We start from the raw sequence: 22,438 nt of genomic DNA, 5'->3' as shown, positions 1-22,438 counted from the left end.
GTGACAGATAATTTAAAAGACTTCATTTTGAAAATTCACTTTAGGTGAGAAAGTTACTTTTGATCCAGCCTTGCTGGTGAAAAATTGTGTGAGGAAATAAAAGAAGAAGTATCCTAATTTATAAAAAGTCTACTGCAAACCAATTTATAAATAAAGCTGTTTAATAGAGGTGTTAGCCTCTATCAATCCTAACATGAATCGTAACATAAAAACCTCAACCCAGGAGAGATTTCTGGAAAAATAAAAATTCAAAGGGAAAATTCAAAGTGCTAAATTATTAAACGAACAAATCTAATATACATCTTATTGACTCCAACGCTCCCAAGCATTGTCCCAGAACACGATAAAAACCTGGGAGCTATGCTAAATCAAAACACTGTTTGAGCGTAAATGAGCCCTTTCCTTCTTTGACCCAGTCACACAGCAAGCAAATCGACAGTACTTCAGAGGCTATTTCATTCCTGGAAACATAAAGAACCTGGACTATCTTTTTTTTTTTTTTCCCGGTACGCGGGCCTCTCCCGCTGCGGAGCACAGGCTCTGGACGCGCAGGCCCAGCGGCCATAGCTCACGGGCCCAGCCGCTCCGCGGCATGTGGGATACTCCCGGACCGGGTCACGAACCCGTGTCCCCTGCATCAGCAGGCGGACTCTCAACCACTGCACCACCAGGGAAGCCCTGAACTATCTTTTTAAAAAGACAGAAAGCAGACTCCATAGGCACAATTTTTAGAAAAGTTATAGAATGAAATGAAAGGTTAAAAGACCTAAACTAAAAAGTGATGTAGAAGGTTATACCTTATTGATGCTTCCAATTTGTAAGTCTAAATTCCACTAAATCTCTTTTTCCAAACAGAAAACTAGTAGGGGAGAGAACAGAAGAGCATGTTTTCAGAAGTTAAAAAAAAAAAAAAACAACTCATCAAAAATTATCCTGTAATATTTTCCTGTTCCTCAACCTTTAAACTATGTATGTAATGCTTTGGGAAGAAGGTGATGTTTTCCATTGTCTCAGACAGGTATTTTTCCTGAGTAAAATATAGCAATAATACTTCTTAAGAGTTTAACTTACAGATAGCTTTGACCTTCAGTTGTTCATTTTAGGTCCAAACAATAAATAAAGGCAAAATAAAAATTTATTTAACAACCTGCTCTTGATTCTAGGTAGGCATTCTTCTCCGATTCAATTCAACCCTATTCTACCCTACCTCATCTTTTCTCATTGAGCTGTCAGAATCCACCAACAAGCTCTCCAATCCTTAACCATGCCCTTAACAACAACCATGGCCTCTTTTCTGAGATACGAATTCATCTACTACCCTTCATCTCCTCTGCTGCCACTTCCAACTAACTACCATTGGCTCTTCTCTGAGCAGTAGTCCTTAACTTGTCTCCTTGGTCTTCTCATCCCCCTTCAACGCATTCACAACAGCCATACTCATCTCTGAAACACTTAAATCAGACCATGCAATTCCATGCTTAAAGGTCTTCACTGGCTCCTCACTGCACTTGGAAAGAAATCCCAGGTCTTCCTCAACATGGCTGCCAAGCTCTGTATTATCTGGATCCACCTACCTCTTGGCCAACTGCTCTCTGTGATCTAGAAGTTCTGGCTTTCTTTGATATCCTCCCACTCGAAAGCCTCACACATGCACCTTCCCCACCCATCACTGGGAATTCTCCTACTCATCTCTCAGATCTCAGCTCTAAATGTCACTTACTCAGAGAGACCACTCCTAAAACCCTAATCTAAAATAGGTTTACTTATTACAAAATCTTGAGGCAGCTGTACTTTCCCTTTATAGCATTTATCAAAATGCATAATCATATATGTTTTTGTATTTATTTATTATTTTTGTCTGCTCATTAGCCTGTTAACTCCATGGATGGAAGGATAATGTCTATTCTATTAGCCATGATATCTGTTAGGTCTAGCTCAGTGTCAGGACATATTTATTAAATAAATGAATGACTGGATGAATAAATAAGCCATTTCCCTTTAGTGAGTATCTCTGGTCCCCTAAATGTTGAATTGATAAATTACTGGTTATTATTTTTCTAGAGACAAAAGACAAAGCTTTGCTTCAAAACAATTTGGAAGCATATGCTGCTCCTTTTCTGGCTTTCCTGGCATCCTCCTAACTGTTATAAGTACTAGTTTGTCTCATATTCATGTTTGGAACTAGACAGTTGTCTACTTTTCACTCCTTTTCAATGCCTTTGAAAGCAAATTAGTCATGAATCCTTTTAGACTCTCATATAAACCTTTAATAGCCCAACCTTTAAAAATCTAGTTATCCTGCTGACATAATGCAACACACTAACTAATGTATTCTATGAACTCCTATCCCCCCCAAATAAAAGAAACCATATGAAAAAACGCTATAAAAATCTAATTAAAAGTTTTGCATACATTGTATATAATGTGTTCCTTTCCCTATAATTATACAAAAATGTAGTACTGTTAAGACAATTTGGCATTATACCCCATACTCATAAATGTATACTTACTGCAAAAGATAAAAGGCAAGAGGATAGATTTGTACAAGCCACAATCTACAATGTCAGCATTCATTGTTTTTTTTTTTTTTTTTTTTTTGCGGTATGCGGGCCTCTTACTGTGGTACCCTCTCCCATTGCAGAGCACAGGCTCCGGACTCACAGGCTCAGCGGCCACGGCTCATGGGCCCAGCCGCTCCGCGGCATGTGGGATCTTCCTGGACTGGGGCACGAACCCTCGTCCCCAGCATCGGCAGGCGGACTCTCAACCACTGCACCACCAGGAAAGCCCCCAGCATTCATTCTTAATGTTGAATTCTCACTGAATATATGTCAGTTGATATTACACAACTATTTTGGCTTTCCCAGAATTACCTTTCTAAAACATCTATTTCATCATGCCATTACTCTGATTCAAAGTTTCAGTGGCTTCCCACTTATATAACTGTGCTTCCCAAATTGCAGATGCCAAATCCGAGGTACAGCGAGTTATGTGTGAGGGAAGGAAAAGCCAAAGCAAATATGCTACATGTCCTTGGACAAACAGTTTTTACTTAAACATTTTTAGAAAAAAAATATTTATAGTAAAACAGCTCTGACTCTACCGTGCACCAAAATGCAAAATTTAAAAATGAATTTAATACATGATATGCAACTTTAAAGAAGCTTTGAGTTTGGGAAACTGTCAGACACAAGATAGACAATAAATGTGTCAAAAAGGCAACACAGAGGACTTCATTCATTTATTATATAAATAGTGACAATATGACAGTGGACCTCCCTCCAGTTTGGATCAGGTGTTCCTTTTCTTATGAGCTCATCCCTAATATATCACTATTCTCAAATATAATATTAGGTTGAACCATAAGATATTGCCAATATTCAAAGACTTTTGATTTACAAAAATGGCACACTTCTGTGGTTCAACATAATACAAGAGTCTTTCTATCTTATTTGTATGCAATCACCCCAACTTGCCTCCTTTCAAAAATATCTGTTAGTTCTTTGTCTCCACCATCAAGTACTGTGTGACTGGCCTAAACCAGACCACAATAAATGTTGGCTTAGGGCTCAGCCTAGATCAATTTGTACACAACAAGCATAAGCAAGCATTTGAAGTTCCGTATTTGGAAAAAAATTCCTTCTTCTTCGGGTTAAGGCACAAACGACTCCTATTTGCCATTTAATAGTACTGGTGGAGCATGACATAAAAAAAAGTGGGAAAGCCGGTCACAGTCATGCTCCCACACCCTATCTGAACAAAGTACTTATCCTACAGCATGCTACTGGGCTTACGTATAACAAAACCATTCTAATAAACCATTTATGTAAGTGTAGAATCTTTTAAGCTTGATCATCTATTCCTCTTGTCAAAGAAAGAAATAGGCTTAGTCAGTGCCTGATATCGACCACAAAGAATTGAGTATCAAGCCATACTTCTCTTTGTAAAAAAAAGATACTTGTGAATATGAGTTTTGCAAAGCTTTGATACTTTATGAGAAGAAGTTTTCGATTTTCAAAAGAGATTTTTAAGCTTTATATATATATAGCATATTATTAATGATCATATTATCATTTTCTGACTTGGTGAAAGTAAAAATCTGAATAAGCCTCACAAATAGTCTGTATTGAAAAAACAGCATATTCATTTCATTCCCTACTTGACAACTGCTAACTCTAAAAGGTTCCACCTTATTCTTCACCTAAATCTTCATGAAATAAAATATCTGCCTATTTTTAATCATAATTTCTCTTGCTGCAGCATTGCCGTGCAACAAAACTGATCCAGATGTCAATGCTGAGGAAGTTTAGCTGTTAAAATTCACATCTGTTTTCTGTCAACTTGGCTTTGTTGATAGGCCCATGGTAACAGATGACCAAAATACCCTTGAAAAAAATCAACAGAACAAGGTTTTTACCCCCAGAATCAACCTGAAAATAAAGCAAACACATAAACACTGCTGGGTATTTCCCTTAAGTTCTGTGTTTCTCTGAATTCATTACCTTAGACTACTATTTCACTTCCTAGAATTTGCCAAAGTAATGAATTCTAAGAAATGAAAAAGTGCACTATCTCATGCTTCCCCATTTCACTCTTCTCAATCCTCCAGAAAAAGGACTACGCCTGTACCATTCAATAACTCCCATATGGGACAGAAGACAGATCCCCCAATGACTCTCTGCTACTGCTTCTATGGATGATTAAAATAATCACAGAGTATATATCCTTTAGCCCAAACACATTTCAGTGTATAAGTACATAAAACTATTAAATGAGCATTCCTTAAACTTTAGAGAATTTTAAAGTTTGGAAACATTTGTTAAACATGTAGATTTCTAGGGTCATATCTTTCATGAATCTTGAATCTAAGATGGATCTATAAAATTTGTATAATTAACAAGCACTCCTCACCCCCATTCCAAGTTGAGATATAATTCAAATTCCATAATATTCATCCTTTAAAGGTGTACACATTGGTGGTTTTCAGTATATTCAAAAAACTGTACAACCATCCCCACTATCTAATTCCCGAACTCTTCATCACCCCAAAAAGAAACCTTGTATCTAATCCCTCTTCCCCCTAGTTCCTGGCAAATACTAATCTATCAATACTTTCTGTCTCCATGGATTTGCATATAAATGAAATTATACAATATGTGTCTTTTTTTTTTTCTTTGCAGTACGCGGGCCTCTCACTGTTGTGGCCTCTCCCATTGCGGAGCACAGGCTCCGGACACGCAGGCTCAGCAGCCATGGCTCACGGGCTTAGCCACTCCGCAGCATGTGGGATCTTCCCGGACCGGGGCACGAACCCGTGTCCCCTGCATCGGCAGGTGGACTCTCAACCACTGCGCCACCAGGGAAGCCCTATGTGTCCTTTTTGTCTGGATCCTTTCACTTAGTATAATGTTTTCAAGGTTTATCCATGTTGTATCATGTATCAGCACACCATTCCTTTCTAAAGCTGAATAACATTCCACAATATGGGTATACAACATTGTTTCATTCATCAGTTGTTGGACATTTGGGTTGCTTCCACTTTTTAGTTAATTACAAATAATGCTGGTATGACCATTAGTATACAAGGTGTTTTTTTTTTGGTAAACTTATGGTTTTAGTTCTTTTGTGTGTGTGTGTGTGTGTGTGTGTGTGTGTGTGTGTGTGTGTATTGCACTGCTGGGTAATATGGTAACTCTATTTTTAATTTTTTGAGTAATTTCCAAACTGCTTTTCAAAGTAACTATACCACTTTACATTCTCACCAGCAATTTATGAGGGTTCCAGTGTCTTCACATCCTCACCAATGCTAGTTTTTGTCCTTTTTGATTATACCTACCTATCCTAGTGAGTGTGAAGTCGTATCTCTCTGTGCTTTTAGTTTGCATTTCCCTGATGACTCATGATGTCAAAGATCTCTTAATGTACTTATTGACCATTTGCATATCTTCTTTGGAGAAATGTCTATTCAGATTCTTTGCCCACTTTTAAATTGGGCTATCTGTCTTTTATCAGTAAGTTGCAAGAGTTCTTTATATATTTTAGATACAAAGCCCTTATCAGACATGGGATTTACAAATATTCTCTCCCCTTCTGTGGTCTGTTTTTTCACTTTCTCGATAGTGTCCTTTGAAACATAAAATTTTTTAATTTTGACAAAATCTAATCTATCTGTTCTTTTGTTGCTGTGATTTAAATGTCATATGTAAGAAACCATTGTGTAATCCAAGGTCATGAAGATTTACACTTAGATTTTCTTCTAAGAGTTTTATAGTTTTAACTCTTACATTTAGGCCTATGATTTATTTTTTGAGTTCATTCTTACATATGGTATGAGGTAGGCATACAACTTCATTCTTTTATGTCAATATCCAATTATCCCAGCAACTTTGTTGGAAAGACCGTTATTTCCTTATTGAATTGTCTTGGCACCCTTGTCAAAAGTCAGTTACCCAAAAATGTATATTTCTGAACTCTCAATTCTAATCCATTAATCTATATATCTATTCCTATAACTAATCAGCTAACAGGGAGACTTTTTTTCTTTCAGTATTGCACTGTATCATCATGCTCTTCTAATATTAACAAGAAGGTTCTCACAGAACAAGGGATATTTGCAAAATTTCCATGCAGTGCACTATCAGACATAAACAGCAACGACAAAAAAACTAAACTGATTTTGGGGGAAAAGTAATATCTGGGACAAGAAATGGATCATATTTCTATATAGGTGAGTAGGCAAAGTAATATCTTCTAAAGATGACCTATTTTTCAGAAGCCTGATAATTTTGTGTATTTCAAGGTTGACTCATTGTATCTGAATGTGTTTATTTAGCACTATTAGCTTCAACCCAGTCACTTATTTTAAGCTGTTTACATTTCAAGTTGAACACATTAATTATTAGATAATTAGATAATAATGTGTTTTATTCTATTGAATAGAAAAAAAAGAGCATTTAAATTAGAGGTTTTATCAGTACTGCTGGATATCTATTGTTCATCTTTTTACAAAGAGTCATATAATAATATTAACAAACAATCTTTTCAACAGATTTACAGGAAGGCAGATTCTGAATACTAAGAATGCACTAGTTTTTCTCTGTATTAAGGATTCTTATGAACAAAATGGTCTCTTGCCTATCTGTCAATTAGCATAAACAAGAGAACTAGTCATAAGTAGTATGTGCCTACTTCATTGCGATGTTGGAGAACAACTAGACCATGACCACTAAATGCTGTAAGAAACAACCACCAGACTGTGACACAGCCTAAGCTGCAACTCAGTAAGTAGGTCAATGAGCCAGTGGAACATGCAGGAAATTGTTCTATTCAATTATGGAAATTTTTCTGGCATTATTCCTCACAAAGAAGAGCAAAGTGGGCTATATTACTAGGACATGGACAAGAAGCAAAATGTCAAGTAGACTTCTAAAAAAAATAAGAGCTTCTGAAAACCCTGGTGAGACAATCCAAAAAGCAGGAGACCAGAATGTTCCACTATGCCTCTTTTTTTAACCAATGCAATCAGCAATTCTAGTAGTGGTAGGTGGTTATTTTATGTCTAGATATGATTGCTCTGGGTAAATAATGTAAAGGTCAAATCACTGTTTGGTTAAAAATGCCCAACAATGGATGCTGATGGTAAAGTACCTGAAAAGGGAAGCTAGAAAAGAATCCCAGGAACATCAGAAGAAGCCATTTCATGATGAAAATTCTGCTAGATCATAGAAGGAGCAACTGAGATACAAGGTCAACAAATTCTTGGACTGAGAGACCTCAACCAATGTTGAGAAGCGATAAGACTCCAATCTTTAAATGAGAGTAGATAATGGGGATTTCTTAAGAGAGGCAAAGATCACTGGTCTATTTGCTATAGAAATGGACAAGAATAATCAGACTATCAAAAAAACTATTTCTAATTGGCCAACTATATGAGGAAGATGAAGGGCAGCAGTCTGTTTGGAGAAGGTAAGAAGTGTGACAGGGATGTAAAACTTTTAAGGAAGTGTGTGGCCCAGAATTACTCCCCAGAAAAGCCTGCCAGTATCCTGTCCTCAGATATTTGAGACTTAAAAAGGGAAGCCTTAAAGTTTATCAGCAAAAATTGGGTATGAATAAAACTGAATGGTAAGGGTAAGGAACTACTCTCCAAAAAAAGGTCTCATTTCCAATCTACTTCCAGCTGACACTGTATGATAGAGTTTCATCTCTACTGTACAATCTAAATAATTTATAAATCAGAGACTGTTGTTATGAATAATAGCAATGGAGGTCTTTAAACTAGTATTAGTTAGAAGATGCTTTCACAATCCAATTTCCACACAATGGGAAGCATTCAAATACTTTATATTGCTTTGCAGATAATTATTAAAATAATTTACATAGACTGAAGTTACATGCTGCCTTTACTCAAAACCCTACTTGAAAAACTATATCATGAAAATGATTTGGAACACTGCTACCACTTCAACCCTGAGGACCATAATTTTTAAGATTATACTCTATATTAAAACTGTGCTACTCTTCATTCTAATTAAATAAATATCTACAGCTGGATAATACATTTTTGAGATGCAATTTTGAGATTGATAATACAATTTTGAGAATAAATATGTATTTAATAAATATTTATCAAATGCCAAATTTCAAAGCAGTTAACACTAATAATTTCAATCCATGAAGTATATGCACCTAGAAATGTTTTGTTTTTCCAGATCCACCAGTGACCCTTCTCCGAAAATCTGCTTCCATGTAGAGTTCCTGTTGAGTGGGCTGTAGGTCATGTGACTCCCCCCAAGGCTAACCCTTATCACAGAATATTGGACAAGAGATGGACAACTAGCCTAAGGTGACCCATACCTTTGACCCATGACTATGGGGGCTTATTTAAAATACAAGCCGGACCAATTAGGTTATCCCTCAAGAGTTTTATCTTAAAAATATAAGGAGCTTGCCAAGAGCTGTTGATCCAAGAGCTGTTGATCCTAGAGCTGAAAGGTAATGGCAGACGTTTCTGAGATATTTTAGGCCCTGTACAAACAAAGCTACAAAGATGTAGGTCATGAAAGAAGGGCGAACATCCAATTCATAAACAGAGAGAGACCAATACAGATGAGTGCCTGGAGTTTCTGTGGCACCTGTCCTTCCTGAGGTCTACTTGCTCATCTTTTCCTGGGTTCCCTCTATATTTATAATAAACCCCTACTGTACTTGAGCTACTATGTCTGGATTTCTGTTTCTTAAAATTTCTTAACTAAAAGAGAAGGAATTCCTAAATATATTAACTTATTTTTTTTCTCTTAAGAATCAAGGGCACAGTTATTTTTCAGCCCATAGGATTTCATAAAAACATCTACATGAGGACAATAAAAATCATTTTGTCCATTAATTCTTCATTCCTACTTTCCTTCAACAGGTATTTCCTGTGTGTCTACAAGTTGACTAGGTATACAGTAGGACATGAAACAGACATGGCTTCTCTTTTCAGAAATGTATAATCTAGTAGAAGAAATAGGTATTTGAAAAGTAATACACAGTAAATAAATAAATAACCACCAACTACAGGGTGCTATCAGAGAAGGTAAAAGGATGCACTACTTAAGAATGGGTGATCAGGGAAAACTTCTTAGAGGAAGAAACATTTAAAGTTAGACCTGAAGGAGTAAGCCAGGTAGAATGAAGAACACACTGTAGGCAGAAGGGAAAGGCTACACAAACATTTTCAACCTGAAAAGATCTTAAGTGTTTCAGAAACTAAAAGGCCAGGGTTGGATGTACAGTGAGTAAGGGGAAGACTGACCCAGGGACACCACTGTGGAGGAAGGAAGAGTAAGATTACAGACCAAGTGAAACAATTCAAGTTTTATTTAGTGGGAAATCACTGAAGCATTTTCAGCAGAGGAGTTACATGACCTGATCTGGGTTTTATGAAAATTTCTCTGGATGCTGTGGAGAATAATGGGATAAAAGAAGGTCAAGCGGTAAGATGAGTTAGGAGGTTACTGAATAGGACATGATACTGAGGAGAAGACACATTTTGCTTTCAAAAAATATTTTGGAAGTAGACTTGATAAACCAGTGAGTACAATAATATTTTCCAAATATGTTCAATTGGAAATTGCTCAGAGATACATAGCATACATATAGACATACATGGGAATGATAAACACTGAATGGTTCCTCTGAGGAAGGCAAAAGGCGGGAGGTGTGATCAGGAAGAGATAATAATATACAAAGCTAACATTGTTGGTATTGTTTTATTTCTTAACCAGACAGGTAGACACAGGAGTTTACTGTATGTCTTTATGATTTTTTGGTATGTTTAATTTTTTTATTATTCTTTTTAAATTTTTTATTTTATATTGGAGTATAGTTGATTCACAATGTTGTGTTAAAGTTTTAAGTGTACAGCAAAGTGATTCAGTTATGCATAAACATATATCTACTCTTTTTCAGTTTCTTTTCCTATATAGGTTAATACAGGATAGTGAGTAGACTTCCCTGTGTTATACAGTAGGTCCTTGTTGGTTATCTATTTTATATATAGTAGTATGTGCATGTTAATCACAAAATCCTAATTTATCCCTCCCCCTGCCACCTTTCCCCTTTGGTAACCATAAGTTTGTTTTCTATGTCTGTGGGTATATTTTAAATATTTAATCATAAAAATAATAGACTATGTTTAGTTATTTTATTCAATCCATGTATATACAGTTTAACTGTCATGAGTGTTTCTGCCACCAAAAATACTATAAAGTAACTTTAGTTATTCCAATTTATGATGAACTGAAAGATTTTTACTGGAAAAAATTCTGTCACCCCACAACTTTAAGTCAGTGATCTTTGCTCTGATTATGAGAACTAAACACTCAACAACTAAATACTATGGGTTACTGAACAGGTTCAAGGTATATAAAGTCTTTGTGAGTCTTCACAGTAATGTGAGTCTGATTTTATTGAAGCAAAATACCACTTCTATTTTTAGCAGTAAATATGCAGCTGTATTTTAAAGTACTAGGTTTAACGTGCTTATTCCCCTATTGATCATCTTTCATAATTATTCCACCCTCTATATTTCTTATTTAAAAATTGACCTTAAATGTTCCCAGGGGCACCAAAACCTGCTTCTGGAAAAACACTGCAGAGAATTTGTAATCCAAGCACTTCCAGAACAAAGCATGTAACAGTAACATTCCCCATTCACTCCACAGCATCATCTGTCTCCAAGATGCTCCCTGAAGCATGGAAGCTACACAACCAGCCATCCTTCCCTCTCACTACTACCTTAAATGAAAACATGTAATCAATAAAACTTACCCCAGATTCTCCATTAGCACATCCTGTTTTCTCTACCTTTGAAATCTGTCCAGAGTTCAACCACTTTTCACTACCTCCACTGCCACTGCTTGGTCCAAACACCACAGATTACCTCAATTGTCTCTAACTGGTCTCCCACTTCTCCCTTCAAATTCTCCCCACATCTTTTTTCAACAATGTAACCTGAGTTCAGGATAAAACATATATCAGAGCATGTCATTCCTATACTCAACCTCTCCAGTGGTTTCCCATCTCAGTCCAGTAAAACCTAAATTCTCTACCATGGTCAAAAGACCCTGTTAAGATCTGCCGTATTTCTCTTCTTTCCTTTATCTTTCTCCATAGCATTTAACACCTCTGATACACTGTATATTCTACTTAGTCATTTGTTTATTGTCTGCCTTTTCCACAAGGATAAAAACTTAATGAGGGCAAGAGTTTTATCTGTTTTTTATTTACTGTTGTATGCCTGAACTTGAATGGTGCCAAGCATTAGTAGGACTTCAATAAACATTTGCTGAATAAATGAATATTCCTCTCAAAGTCACAGGAAGCACAGATAGTCGTTCTGCCATTTTTTAACTTGAGGTTTCTGCCTCTTTCTGTGATGTCAAAATTAACAAAAACACAAGAAAGAGCTGTTAAGACAACTGATGTGAGAACCATAAAGACCCTAGTAGGTAGGAAAGATATTAGCAGCCAGAAACGAGATTTTAGAGTTTTTTCTAGTCCTGAGGATTTCTACTGATAAGTAAAACATTAAAATAGCCTCTACATTATTTATTGGTTAGTCAAAGCATTTTTTTCCTCTCTTGTGACGAATTACTATTCTTAAAGTTTTCAGAAAATTTTATGTTTATGTTCTTAATCTTCCTTATATCAGCCCATTGTGATGTGCTTTAAATTCAATGTATTACTTGATAAAGGTGTTAATGCTACTGTAGTAATCATAGTGCAATACATAAATGTATCAAACTAACATGTTGTGATACACTGTGATACAAGCTTACACAATGTTATATGTCAACTATATCTCAATTAAAAATTCAATGTATCCCTATTTGAGGGAGGAAAATGGGTGCAAAGAGTAAAGATATTATACAATGAATCTATTCTTCAGATAACAGCTTTAGAAAACTGCTTTGAAAGGGGGATTATACTTGGTGGTATTCAATCAGATATCCCGTACTGTCATTTCTTTTCTCATCACCCTAAGAAGAAAGGAGAGGCAGGAAATATACTCCAATTTGAAGGGTCAATGATTTCCTTAAATTTCATGAAATACCAAGTTACTATATAAAGCTGAATGTATTTGATACTGTAAAACCTGAACTATCTGGGAAGAGTCAACTGTAAACAGCTGTCAGTTATCTTGTCAAGACTAAAAGAAACACTGTTTTCCTTATGTCTTTTGAAAGAAGGTGGAAGAAAAAACACTTTTGGAGGACTACTTGAATCACTATAGTCAATAAGAAACAGAATAAAACTTCTATTAAGGTCAATGGCTAAATTTTTGGTTTTAGCAAAGAGGCGCCTCAACTGGGGGGAAAACAAAGGTGGTTAGAAAGGTAATAACGAACCAATAGCTAGTTAACCCTCTCTTAAGAATCCCTAGGGGCTTCCCTGGTGGCACAGTGGTTGAGAGTCCGCCTGCCGATGCAGGGGACACGGGTTCATGCCCCTGTCCGGGAAGATCCCACATGCCGCAGAGCAGCTGGGCCCGTGAGCCATGGCCGCTGAGCCTGTGCGTCCGGAGCCTGTGCTCCGCAACGGGAGAGGCCACAACAGTGAGAGGCCCGCATACCGCAAAAAAAAAAAAAAAAAAAAAAAAAAAAAAGAATCCCTAAAGTTGGTTGTTAATTGAATAAATTGAGAAGCAACTAAAAGGACTATACAGGTGGATGGAGCAGAATGGAAGGTAATATTATTAAGTAAATATTTATTACGTAGCAGACAGAGTGCTAGACACTTTATATCTATAATTGCATTTAATCCTTAAAATAAACCCAGGAGCTAGGTATTGTTAGCTTCATTTTACAGAGAAGAAAACCAAGACATATATTGGTAAAGTAATGTGAAGAAAGTGATACAGGAAGGGTTAACTAAAAAGCCAAATACCTCAACGCCAATGTTAAGCTGTCTCTATGTTGCTTCTTCTATAACTGAATACATTGCTGAATTTTCCACATCAGGGTAACTGCCCTCATATAAGCACAAAAGTGATTTGGGTCTTAGATCCAGCTCTTAGTTCCCATCTGTACGCAACTTCAGAGATTAAGTGAATGACTTCAATCACCAAATGAGATTCATTTTGCTCCATGTTCATTGAACACTAATCTGATCTAGGACCTGCCATCTACAAAAAAAAAAAAAAAAAATAGAAAACAAAAAATCTGCCCCTGATCACAAGGAAGACTTTTACTGAATAAAAACAACACAAAAAGCGATGCTCAAAATACTTTGCAAAGCTGTTTGGTAGTATCTACAAAACCCTAGCTTACATATGCCCTAACCCAGAAATTTCACTCCTAGACGTGTGCCCACTGAAATGGGTACACGGGCTTCCCTGGTGGCGCAGTGGTTGAGAGTCCGCCTGCCGATGCAGGGGGCGCGGGGTCGTGCCCCGGGTCCGGGAAGATCTCACATGCCGCGGAACGGCTGGGCCTGTGAGCCATGGCTGCTGAGCCTGCGTGTCCGGAGCCTGTGCTCCGCAACGGGAGAGGCCACAACAGTGAGAGGCCAGCATACCGCAAAAATAAAAAATAAAAAAAATTAAAAAAAAAAGAAATGCGTACACATGTTTACCAAAAGACAAGTTCAAGAATGTTCATAGCAACACTATTCCTAATAGCCCTAATCGGGAAACGACCCAAACGCCCATCAACAATAGAATGGAAGAACAAATAAATTGTAGCATATTCACAAAATTGAAATAAACCATGCCTAGATGCACTATATGGATGAGTCTCACAAACATAATGATGAATGAAGAAGCTAGATGAAAAAGAGTTCATATTGTATGATGCCATTTATATAAAGTTCAAAACCAATTAACACTAATCTAGGTGTTAAAAGTCAGGATAGTGATCACTCTTCAGAGGAGCAGTGACTGAGGGGAGGAGGGCTTATGAAATGCAGGTAATGTTCTTTTTCTTTTATCTGGGTACTTGCTACATTAGTATGTTCAGTTTGTTAAAAATCAGCATGTTTTACACTAATTTTTGCACATTTTCTTTTATTCTGTTATATTTAAATAAAAGATTCTTTAAAAACCAATGTTTTATTCTTGGGGGATTAACAGCATAGCATTTACACTGTAATTAATACTTTTAGCCTTCTTCTTATCCCTCCATATAAACAGAGACAGATAATAAACATAGGAGGCTTTGTTCTTTAAAAAGAATTTTTTTTTCATTTCAATTTTGGGCTAAATGTCAATTTACAGAGTTCCATTCATCTCAATATAAGAAAATGTATTTTCAACTCTAGTTTCAAATCCTGTTGCAATCCATCTTCACCAAACAAAAGAATTAACCCTAGTTACCGCATATTTAGCTTTAAGTAAATATTTTAAATAAAACTACCGATAACTAGTTTTTGATTCCAACTGCATTGTCAGAGTCTACTAAAATTCTTCCCTTTTCTGCTACTTCATTAACTTCATATTCTTAACCTCAGAATGAATGAAGAAATCCTTAAAAACATTTAACTTAGGAAAACATGAAATGAGGATATACTTTCTAAGAGTAAAATTTCAAGCTCAATGACTTTCTCATTTTGCAATAGGATCTTTGCGCAAAATATTCTGCAGACCAATACATTTTTTTGGTCAGAATAATGAACTTTGAAAAATCAACACTTTTTCCATCTAAGAATTTCCAAGCCTTCCATTTGTAACTCAATATTAATTCATAACCATCAAGATTTAAATTGTTTTCTTTAAAAAGAGAGAATATGACGAAAACAAATACCTATGGATGATTCTATTTAAGACTATGTTTCCATTTCTTCTTTTGGAATATTTTATCACACATGAAAGAATAGCCTTGATATAAATATTTTATTAACTACAAGGAGGAAAGGGGCAAAGAGAAAACACAGACAAGCAGGAAATAAAAGTTTATCTAAAAGTTTCCTTTGCAAATTAATCCTCTGACAAAGATGACTTAGTGGAAAGAACAAATATCCTGAAGCACACTACAATACTGTTCCCAATAAACTTTATTTTGAAAGGCTATTTACTTTGTTAAGGGATGTTATCATTTATTTCCTTGGTTACCATGATGCTGTGATTACAACTTACTCTGTTTTGGAAAGCTATGCAACTTCCTTAAAAAGCTGCAGAAGCCTGGAAGGGTGGGATGGGGAGAGTGGGAGGGAGGGAGACGCAAGAGGGAAGACATATGGGAACATATGTATATGTATAGCTGATTCACTTTGTTATAAAGCAGAAACTAACACACCATTGTAAAGCAATTATACCCCAATAAAGATGTTTAAAAAAAAAAAAAAAGCTGCAGAGTACAGGTTTAAGGGAATAAAAGGTAACATGTATGATGCTCTTATTAATTTTAATGAGCATTAAGAACTTTCAAACACTGTGATTATGAATCGCAGCTGACAACTGATGAGAAGGCTTATAAATTTACTTTTCTTTTCCTTACCATAAATGTTGCTAATTTTTTTTAGCAACTGATATTAGAAATTCAAATATCTTCAAGATGAAATTTCCTGAGGAATTACGAATCTGGGTTCCAGAAGACCCGTGGACAGTGCTCCAGTGTCAGGTATGGCACCATTCAGGTAGAGACAATTTTACAAAGTCACTATTCCAGTGTTACTACTTTACCAAAAGTGACCAAGAAATCCAATTTAACTGGTATGATTAAGCATATTCATTTCATTCTCTTTTCTATAATGAACACCACCGAACCAATCTACTCTGAAGTTAGATAATATCAGCAAAAAACATGAAGCAATGATAATAAGCATTTGCAATCTCTTACTATATATAAAGATAAAACTGTTAAAATGTCATGCCCCCACTTTTTCCTATTTTTATAAATACCATGAAATACTGAACTCAGATCAGTGTGCAATAAGTAAGACCTATAAATATTTATCAAAACTAACTTTTAGTATCACCTTGTTTTAAGATTACAGAACTCAATGAATTTGGTTTTACTTTCAAAGAATATTAAACTAAGTTAGAGGAGTCAGAACTGTTCACCACACCCATTTGGATAATCAGGCAAAGTAGAGTGTTTAGTACAAATGTCCAGTTTGCTTTGTGCATGCTGTGATCACACCATTTTGACTTTGAATAAGGTTTTAGCTCCTAATTTTGCATTCTTCCTTTAGGTTTAATTTAAATAGGCATTTTAGGAACTAATTTGTAAGTAAGACAAATAGAATTAATGTGTCATCAGTCAGGTACTCTGGCTGTTATAATATTCAGAATTCGGGAACATATTCTGTGTCTCTCAGCGAGTCACTCAACTCTTCTTTATCAAAATATATTACAAATGTTTTAAAATCTTACATGTTTACAAAATGCTCTGCACCCTTCATATGTTGTGCTTCTGCCAGCTAGAACCTTTGAAGAGCAAAACCCAGCTGTGCTTGCATATCAGATGGTTACTGCAGTAAGTAGGCTGAAAAGTAAGTTATGCTTTATATAGCTTATATGTTTTTTGTCTTTTTTAACCTTATTTTTATAATGAAATTTCTAGTTCCTGGGGTGATTAAAATGGTTAGACTTTTCTTCTAAGAAAGAAGAAACTTTGTGTTAAAAAATATTGTAATATAAAACTGTCTAGATTATATTAAGTTTATACTTTTGATTACTCCAGCTTTTTACATTAAGACAGTTATATTTTTATATAAATTTATATTCCTAATAAAAAAGTTTTTCTTATCCAGCAACGTTTTCATCACCGCGAAGACAAACATTTTGATGGGCAGTAAATGATGTATGTGTGTGTAATATTACTTACATCTTTAAAAGAGTAAAGTAAATAAATACAGCCATCTAAGGAACTAAAAACAATAAAGGAAAACAAATATAGATACCTAAGGAATTCTGCAAACTAATTTTTGAAATATTCTACTGTCTAAACATATAATTATATGATATAGAAGCTTTAGTTTATCACTTCTCAATTGTCTGGTAGGAGTCTCAAACAACACACAGGAAGAGATATGAATTGAGAACTTAATTACCATAAATTTTTCATTTATATTCACTCTTGGAGGATAATTACATTACCATTAAAAACACACCTGATTCTAATTTCACTTATTTAACTTTAAAGGTCCTTGGTATTAGTAATGCATAATTATACAGATATAGGCTTATTGTGAATTTAATGATACAAATTTAATTGCTTCATTTTAATTTGTAGAAATTATATATGCCTAACATTTTCATTTCTCACAAATAATAAAATTACAATTAAAGTAGTCTTTACTAAAAATTCAAATAGAACTTTTTGGTCAGTATTTATGGCTTAATGTTCTTTTTTAAGGTAAAAAGAAAATGAAGAAAATTGTTAATCATGTTAAGTAGAAACTATTTTCTATTTTGACTTAAATATGAGAGATGGGAGTCACTCTACCTCACAAAGCAGTAAGTCAATGATGTGGAAGACCATGCAGAGTGGGAACTTGGCAGTAAAAAGAGTGAGAAACCACTGGGATGCATACATATGAGCTTCCAGGTTCAGATCAGAAAAATGGCCGTGCAGGTCCGGTAACTGCTCCTGAAAGTCAAAGTGGAAAATTGTGGGGGGAGGAACACTGAAGACGCCTCATTTCCTGCCACAACTGCGATTTATGACAAGCTTGCTATGATCACTCTCAATTTACTACAGCATTTGTTGACTTGTATATAACTACATAGAAGTGATGATAGGAGATGATAACTGGGCATATGACAGAGAATAAGAAAGACGTGTTATGAACAAATAACAAAGATCAACTCCTGCTCACTTGACTGTTCCTGTTTCTTGGGAAATGCTTGCTCTGACAGAACACCTGTGGTCTGGTGAATATCAGGACTCCACGGTCAAGTCACAGCACTCCATTCAGGGTTGAACTCCTAACTAGCCAAAAAAGAAATGTATCTTTTCTTTGAAGACCATTTAATATAAACATCATCTGGGTTCTATGATATTACTTCAGTACATTATGGTACTGAAGCCCAAAACATAACCGTACTTTTAACAGTCTATCTTCAATATATTAAAAATTACAAAGTACAGAAATTGTACAAGTATATAATATATAAAATTGGATGTCTCCTGGGAAAAATACTGGGAAAAAGAGGAAAAACCCTCTTTCCCCCCGACTTATACAAGTAAATGCTTTTCAAAAGCATGAAAGGCAAAGTATAAAGCATTAGCATAGCTATTCCCATAACTGAAAGACAAAGGCAAAGATATATAAAAGCCCACTTTAGTTTTGTTTTCATAAACAGACCACAGAAATAAAATTTTTGTACAAGATGCTCTTTGAAAAACACCCCAATGTACCCATCAGGTACTTTTAATGGGGTATTGAAGTGGTCATTCAGTTAACAGACAAAAGTGCTAACAGAAAATGTATTTGGGTTTCTTCATAGTACCATGAACATGCTATTCATTTATCAGGTACTTTTATTTGACTCTCAAAGCTCTTAAGAATACTGACCTTTGAAAAAATATGAACTTTTAAAAATGAAAGGTAAATGAAAGATAAAAAATGTGAAGAATCCCAAATATTTACTTGGAGGAATTAAATCTCTAAAAAAGAGCCCATTGCTTGTACTGTCCATAGTTATCAGATTCTTCTACACAGTCTTTTTCCCCCTCAATGCCCATTTGTCATTGTGCTTACAGTTCTTTTGACATCCTCCTCCCCCTTTATTTCTTCTTCACATTTCAGGTCTTCTACCCTCCTGTATTCCCTTCTCCTAATACAGCTGTCCTTAACCTCACTGCAAACTCTGCCTTCCACTTCCCTGTTCTAGCCTTTGTCTCCTATTGGTTTCACTTCCCCCTTAGACACCTACTGATCTCCTGACAAGTCATGTCAATAAGCTCCTACCAGTATCCTCTACTGCCACATCCCAGTAACCTTCCTCCCCAACCACTTTACTTTTCCCCAATATGGAATCAATTCAATCATGTATTTTCTTCACCTTTCTCTTGGATTCCCAATACCTCTTATAGAGAAAGCCATATAAACATGTTGCATAGACCCATTACAAATTTAAGATTTACAACCTTAGGTGGAATTTCAAAGCTACTCAGTAATTCCTTTAACAGCACTAGACAATAATTTTGTCCTTGCTCACAATCTTTTTTATGACAGATATATAAAAGAATACCTATTTCTCATACATATAATTTACACATATACATTATGAAATAGTTAACAACATTGTTTGAGATCTGGAAATTACAGAGGAAAAAATTTAAAGTATGTCCCTACACTACAATATTTTAGGTGGTTTTTAATTTCATCAATATCTTTCTGTCTCTTTAAAGTGTTCTCTACATGTGGACCTAAATATGGTACTGGTGCTAATTAATATTGAGAAAAATCTTAAGTATTTCAGCTTTTATTATGTAAATATCTTCATTTATTTACAAATAATACTGGGAAATCTCTTTACTGACTTAATTCACCATATTCGCACTTCAAAGTGTATTAAGTTGAATATTTTAAATGGAAGACTATTTTTATAAATGGTCAAGTAGTTAAATAAATATTTTATGCTATTAAGACCACCGTAGATATTGGTCAGAAACCAAATCCATTTACCTTTTCTGTAACTTTCCATTAATTTTCATAAACCATTATTTTTCAGTTTTATTGGACTTCCCCTATAAGTCAACAAATCCCTGAGTGATAAAACTTCCTAATGTTTATTTACCTGCATTAGTCTCTCCAACTGATAGAACTTGCAGTGAAGATCTTCAAAGTTGTTTTTGTAGAGGTCTCGTAAACCATAGTCATACATGATTTTCACCAAAACACAGAATGCTTGTTCCTCTGGCATCTACAGGAAAACATATACATACAGAACATGACTGAGTGGCATTTGACCAGAATGTCAGAAACATTCCTTCATGTTATTAGTCCCCTGTATTAGTGGTTGAAGGCCACTAGTGAATGAAATTCTCCAGAGCCAGCTTTCTGCAGTGACACAGGTAAAATCTGTGTTCCAAGTTTCAAGCTTCCCTACTTGAGATGAATTTCCCTCTTTTGCTAACTTTAATCACCTTGTCATTTACTCTTAAGCCATCTTAAAAATAGGTAATACAGTCAGATGATGTAAAAATTCAAAACAATTTAGAAGTATATAAAGGTTAAAAAAAGTCTCACTCCTCTCTATCCCTATATCCACTAATCCCTGTATCTGTCCCCCCAACCTCTTTTGCATAATCTCATTAACTACTCAATAATTTCTCATATATCCTGCCAGTGTTTCTTTATGCAAATAAAAGAATTACATTTATTTTACTTTTTCCCTTTCCTATATAAAAGATAGCATTCTAAATACATTGCCATGCACCTTGCTTTTCTCCCTCAATAATTTCCCAAAAGAGGGATTGCTGAGTCAAAGGATAAAATGCATTTTTTATTTTGATAGATAGTATGATACTGTCCTCCCAGAATCTTGATGTTGCTATTTTTCTGTCTATAAAAAGGTCTTCAGCTGTTTCAGAAGCTTATGAGCTTCTCTCATTAAGATTTAAATGACAAATAAAATCTGATATACCTTCCCAGATATTTTTATCTGAACAGAGAATAAAATCTGAAATCAAAAGAACCGATCTCTAAATTATGGTATCAATAAGCTGAAAGAATTTAGAGAGGGACATATTCAATATTTTAGGATTTGTACCAAGCAAACAGAAAAAGTTGTCCTTACTCAAGGTCCTAGGATGTAACTATTATGTAAACATTTACTTTAAATGTCACTTCTTTGAAAGTCTGACCTTGGCTGATTTCGGTATTTGACACATTTGTTAGACCAACTTCCTGCCTGAATAACTGAATCGAGTAGAGTTCTGTTTACCCACTTAGAAATGTAACTGTTTATTTAAGTTCCTATACAAACTGACCACTTCTGTTTTCTACTATAAACCATGAAATATGTAAATTAGTTAAATAAAATCTCCTAAAGTTAAATAAGTACAGTTAGCTGTTGTCATTTTGCTTCTCGAAATATTTGCTTATTTCTTTTTTACCTATGAGTTGGGGGCCTTGGCTTTGACCCCAGCTGTTCAAGTCAGCAGACATTTTTCAGTTTTTATGCAGTTATTTAGAACGTAAGCACACTGTATTTTTTACCCCTTTAGCAATTCTGTCATTGAAGCTTCAAGTGACACCAATGTGCACATGAACAGTCCAATACTTCTTTTACTACCAAGTTATAAGCCTCTTTGTCTTCTCCCTGATTTCTACTAAAATGGCTATACAAAAATGCTGCCCGTAAGATATCTGTAACCAGCCCTAGAGAAACTAGTTCACTCAACTTTTCCCTCTTCCCAAGTAAGTGATGATTAGTTGAATATACAAGGTATAAAAGGGATTAACCTTTATTTCCTTGAATGTGGTGAGACCATTAAAACAAAAGTTTAAACACCCTTCAGCATTCATACACGCAGTCACTGAACATATAAGATGCAAAGTACTGTTTGTTCTAGGCCCTGGATACAGAGGTAAAAGTAGAGTGCCTTCCCAAAGGACAAGGAAATAGGCAACTGTACTTGAGTCTGATACAGACACAGAAGTCGTGGAGTAGGGGAGGATGGGAGTGTGGAAGAGGTGTTAGATGTCGCTGCAGTTACAGTGCAAATAGAGGGATGGCCGGATATGAGCTTTATCAGGATAAACTATTTAAGAGAATGACAAATAGACATAAATTTCTGCTTTGCTTTTAGATATGGAGCTTAAATTTATTCCTATTCATTCAGTCACACTCATTCTCTCTCCCTCTCTCCGGGCACCCATCTCTGTCTCTATCTCTTGGTCCCCTTCCCCTCTCCCTCCACCACCTTCCCCATTCAACTGTCTGTCTCTCACACATATACAAACAATATATTTAATAAATGTTCTTTAAAAACAAAAGCAT

The 22,438-nt window shown here is 35.5% G+C and overlaps 1 protein-coding gene across 2 annotated transcripts in view; it reads right to left on the bottom strand.

Annotated features, from left to right (window-relative positions):
- The window catches only part of RABGAP1L (RAB GTPase activating protein 1 like), a 619,828-nt gene that overhangs the window by 206,075 nt on the left and 391,315 nt on the right, over window positions 1-22,438 (bottom strand). For both annotated transcript variants that reach the window (XM_065882769.1, XM_065882778.1), the window contains exons 15-16: window positions 20,231-20,356; window positions 17,931-18,074 (exon numbers count right to left, since the gene is read on the bottom strand). In XM_065882769.1, coding sequence (XP_065738841.1) covers window positions 17,931-18,074; window positions 20,231-20,356 — 270 coding nt within the window. The remainder of the gene's footprint in view (window positions 1-17,930; window positions 18,075-20,230; window positions 20,357-22,438) is intronic.

The sequence above is a fragment of the Phocoena phocoena genome, chromosome 1 (genome assembly GCF_963924675.1).
Source record: "Phocoena phocoena chromosome 1, mPhoPho1.1, whole genome shotgun sequence".
NCBI lineage: Eukaryota > Metazoa > Chordata > Mammalia > Artiodactyla > Phocoenidae > Phocoena > Phocoena phocoena.
Note: the sequence above shows the minus strand (reverse complement) of the source record. Positions and strands in the feature narration are given on the sequence as shown.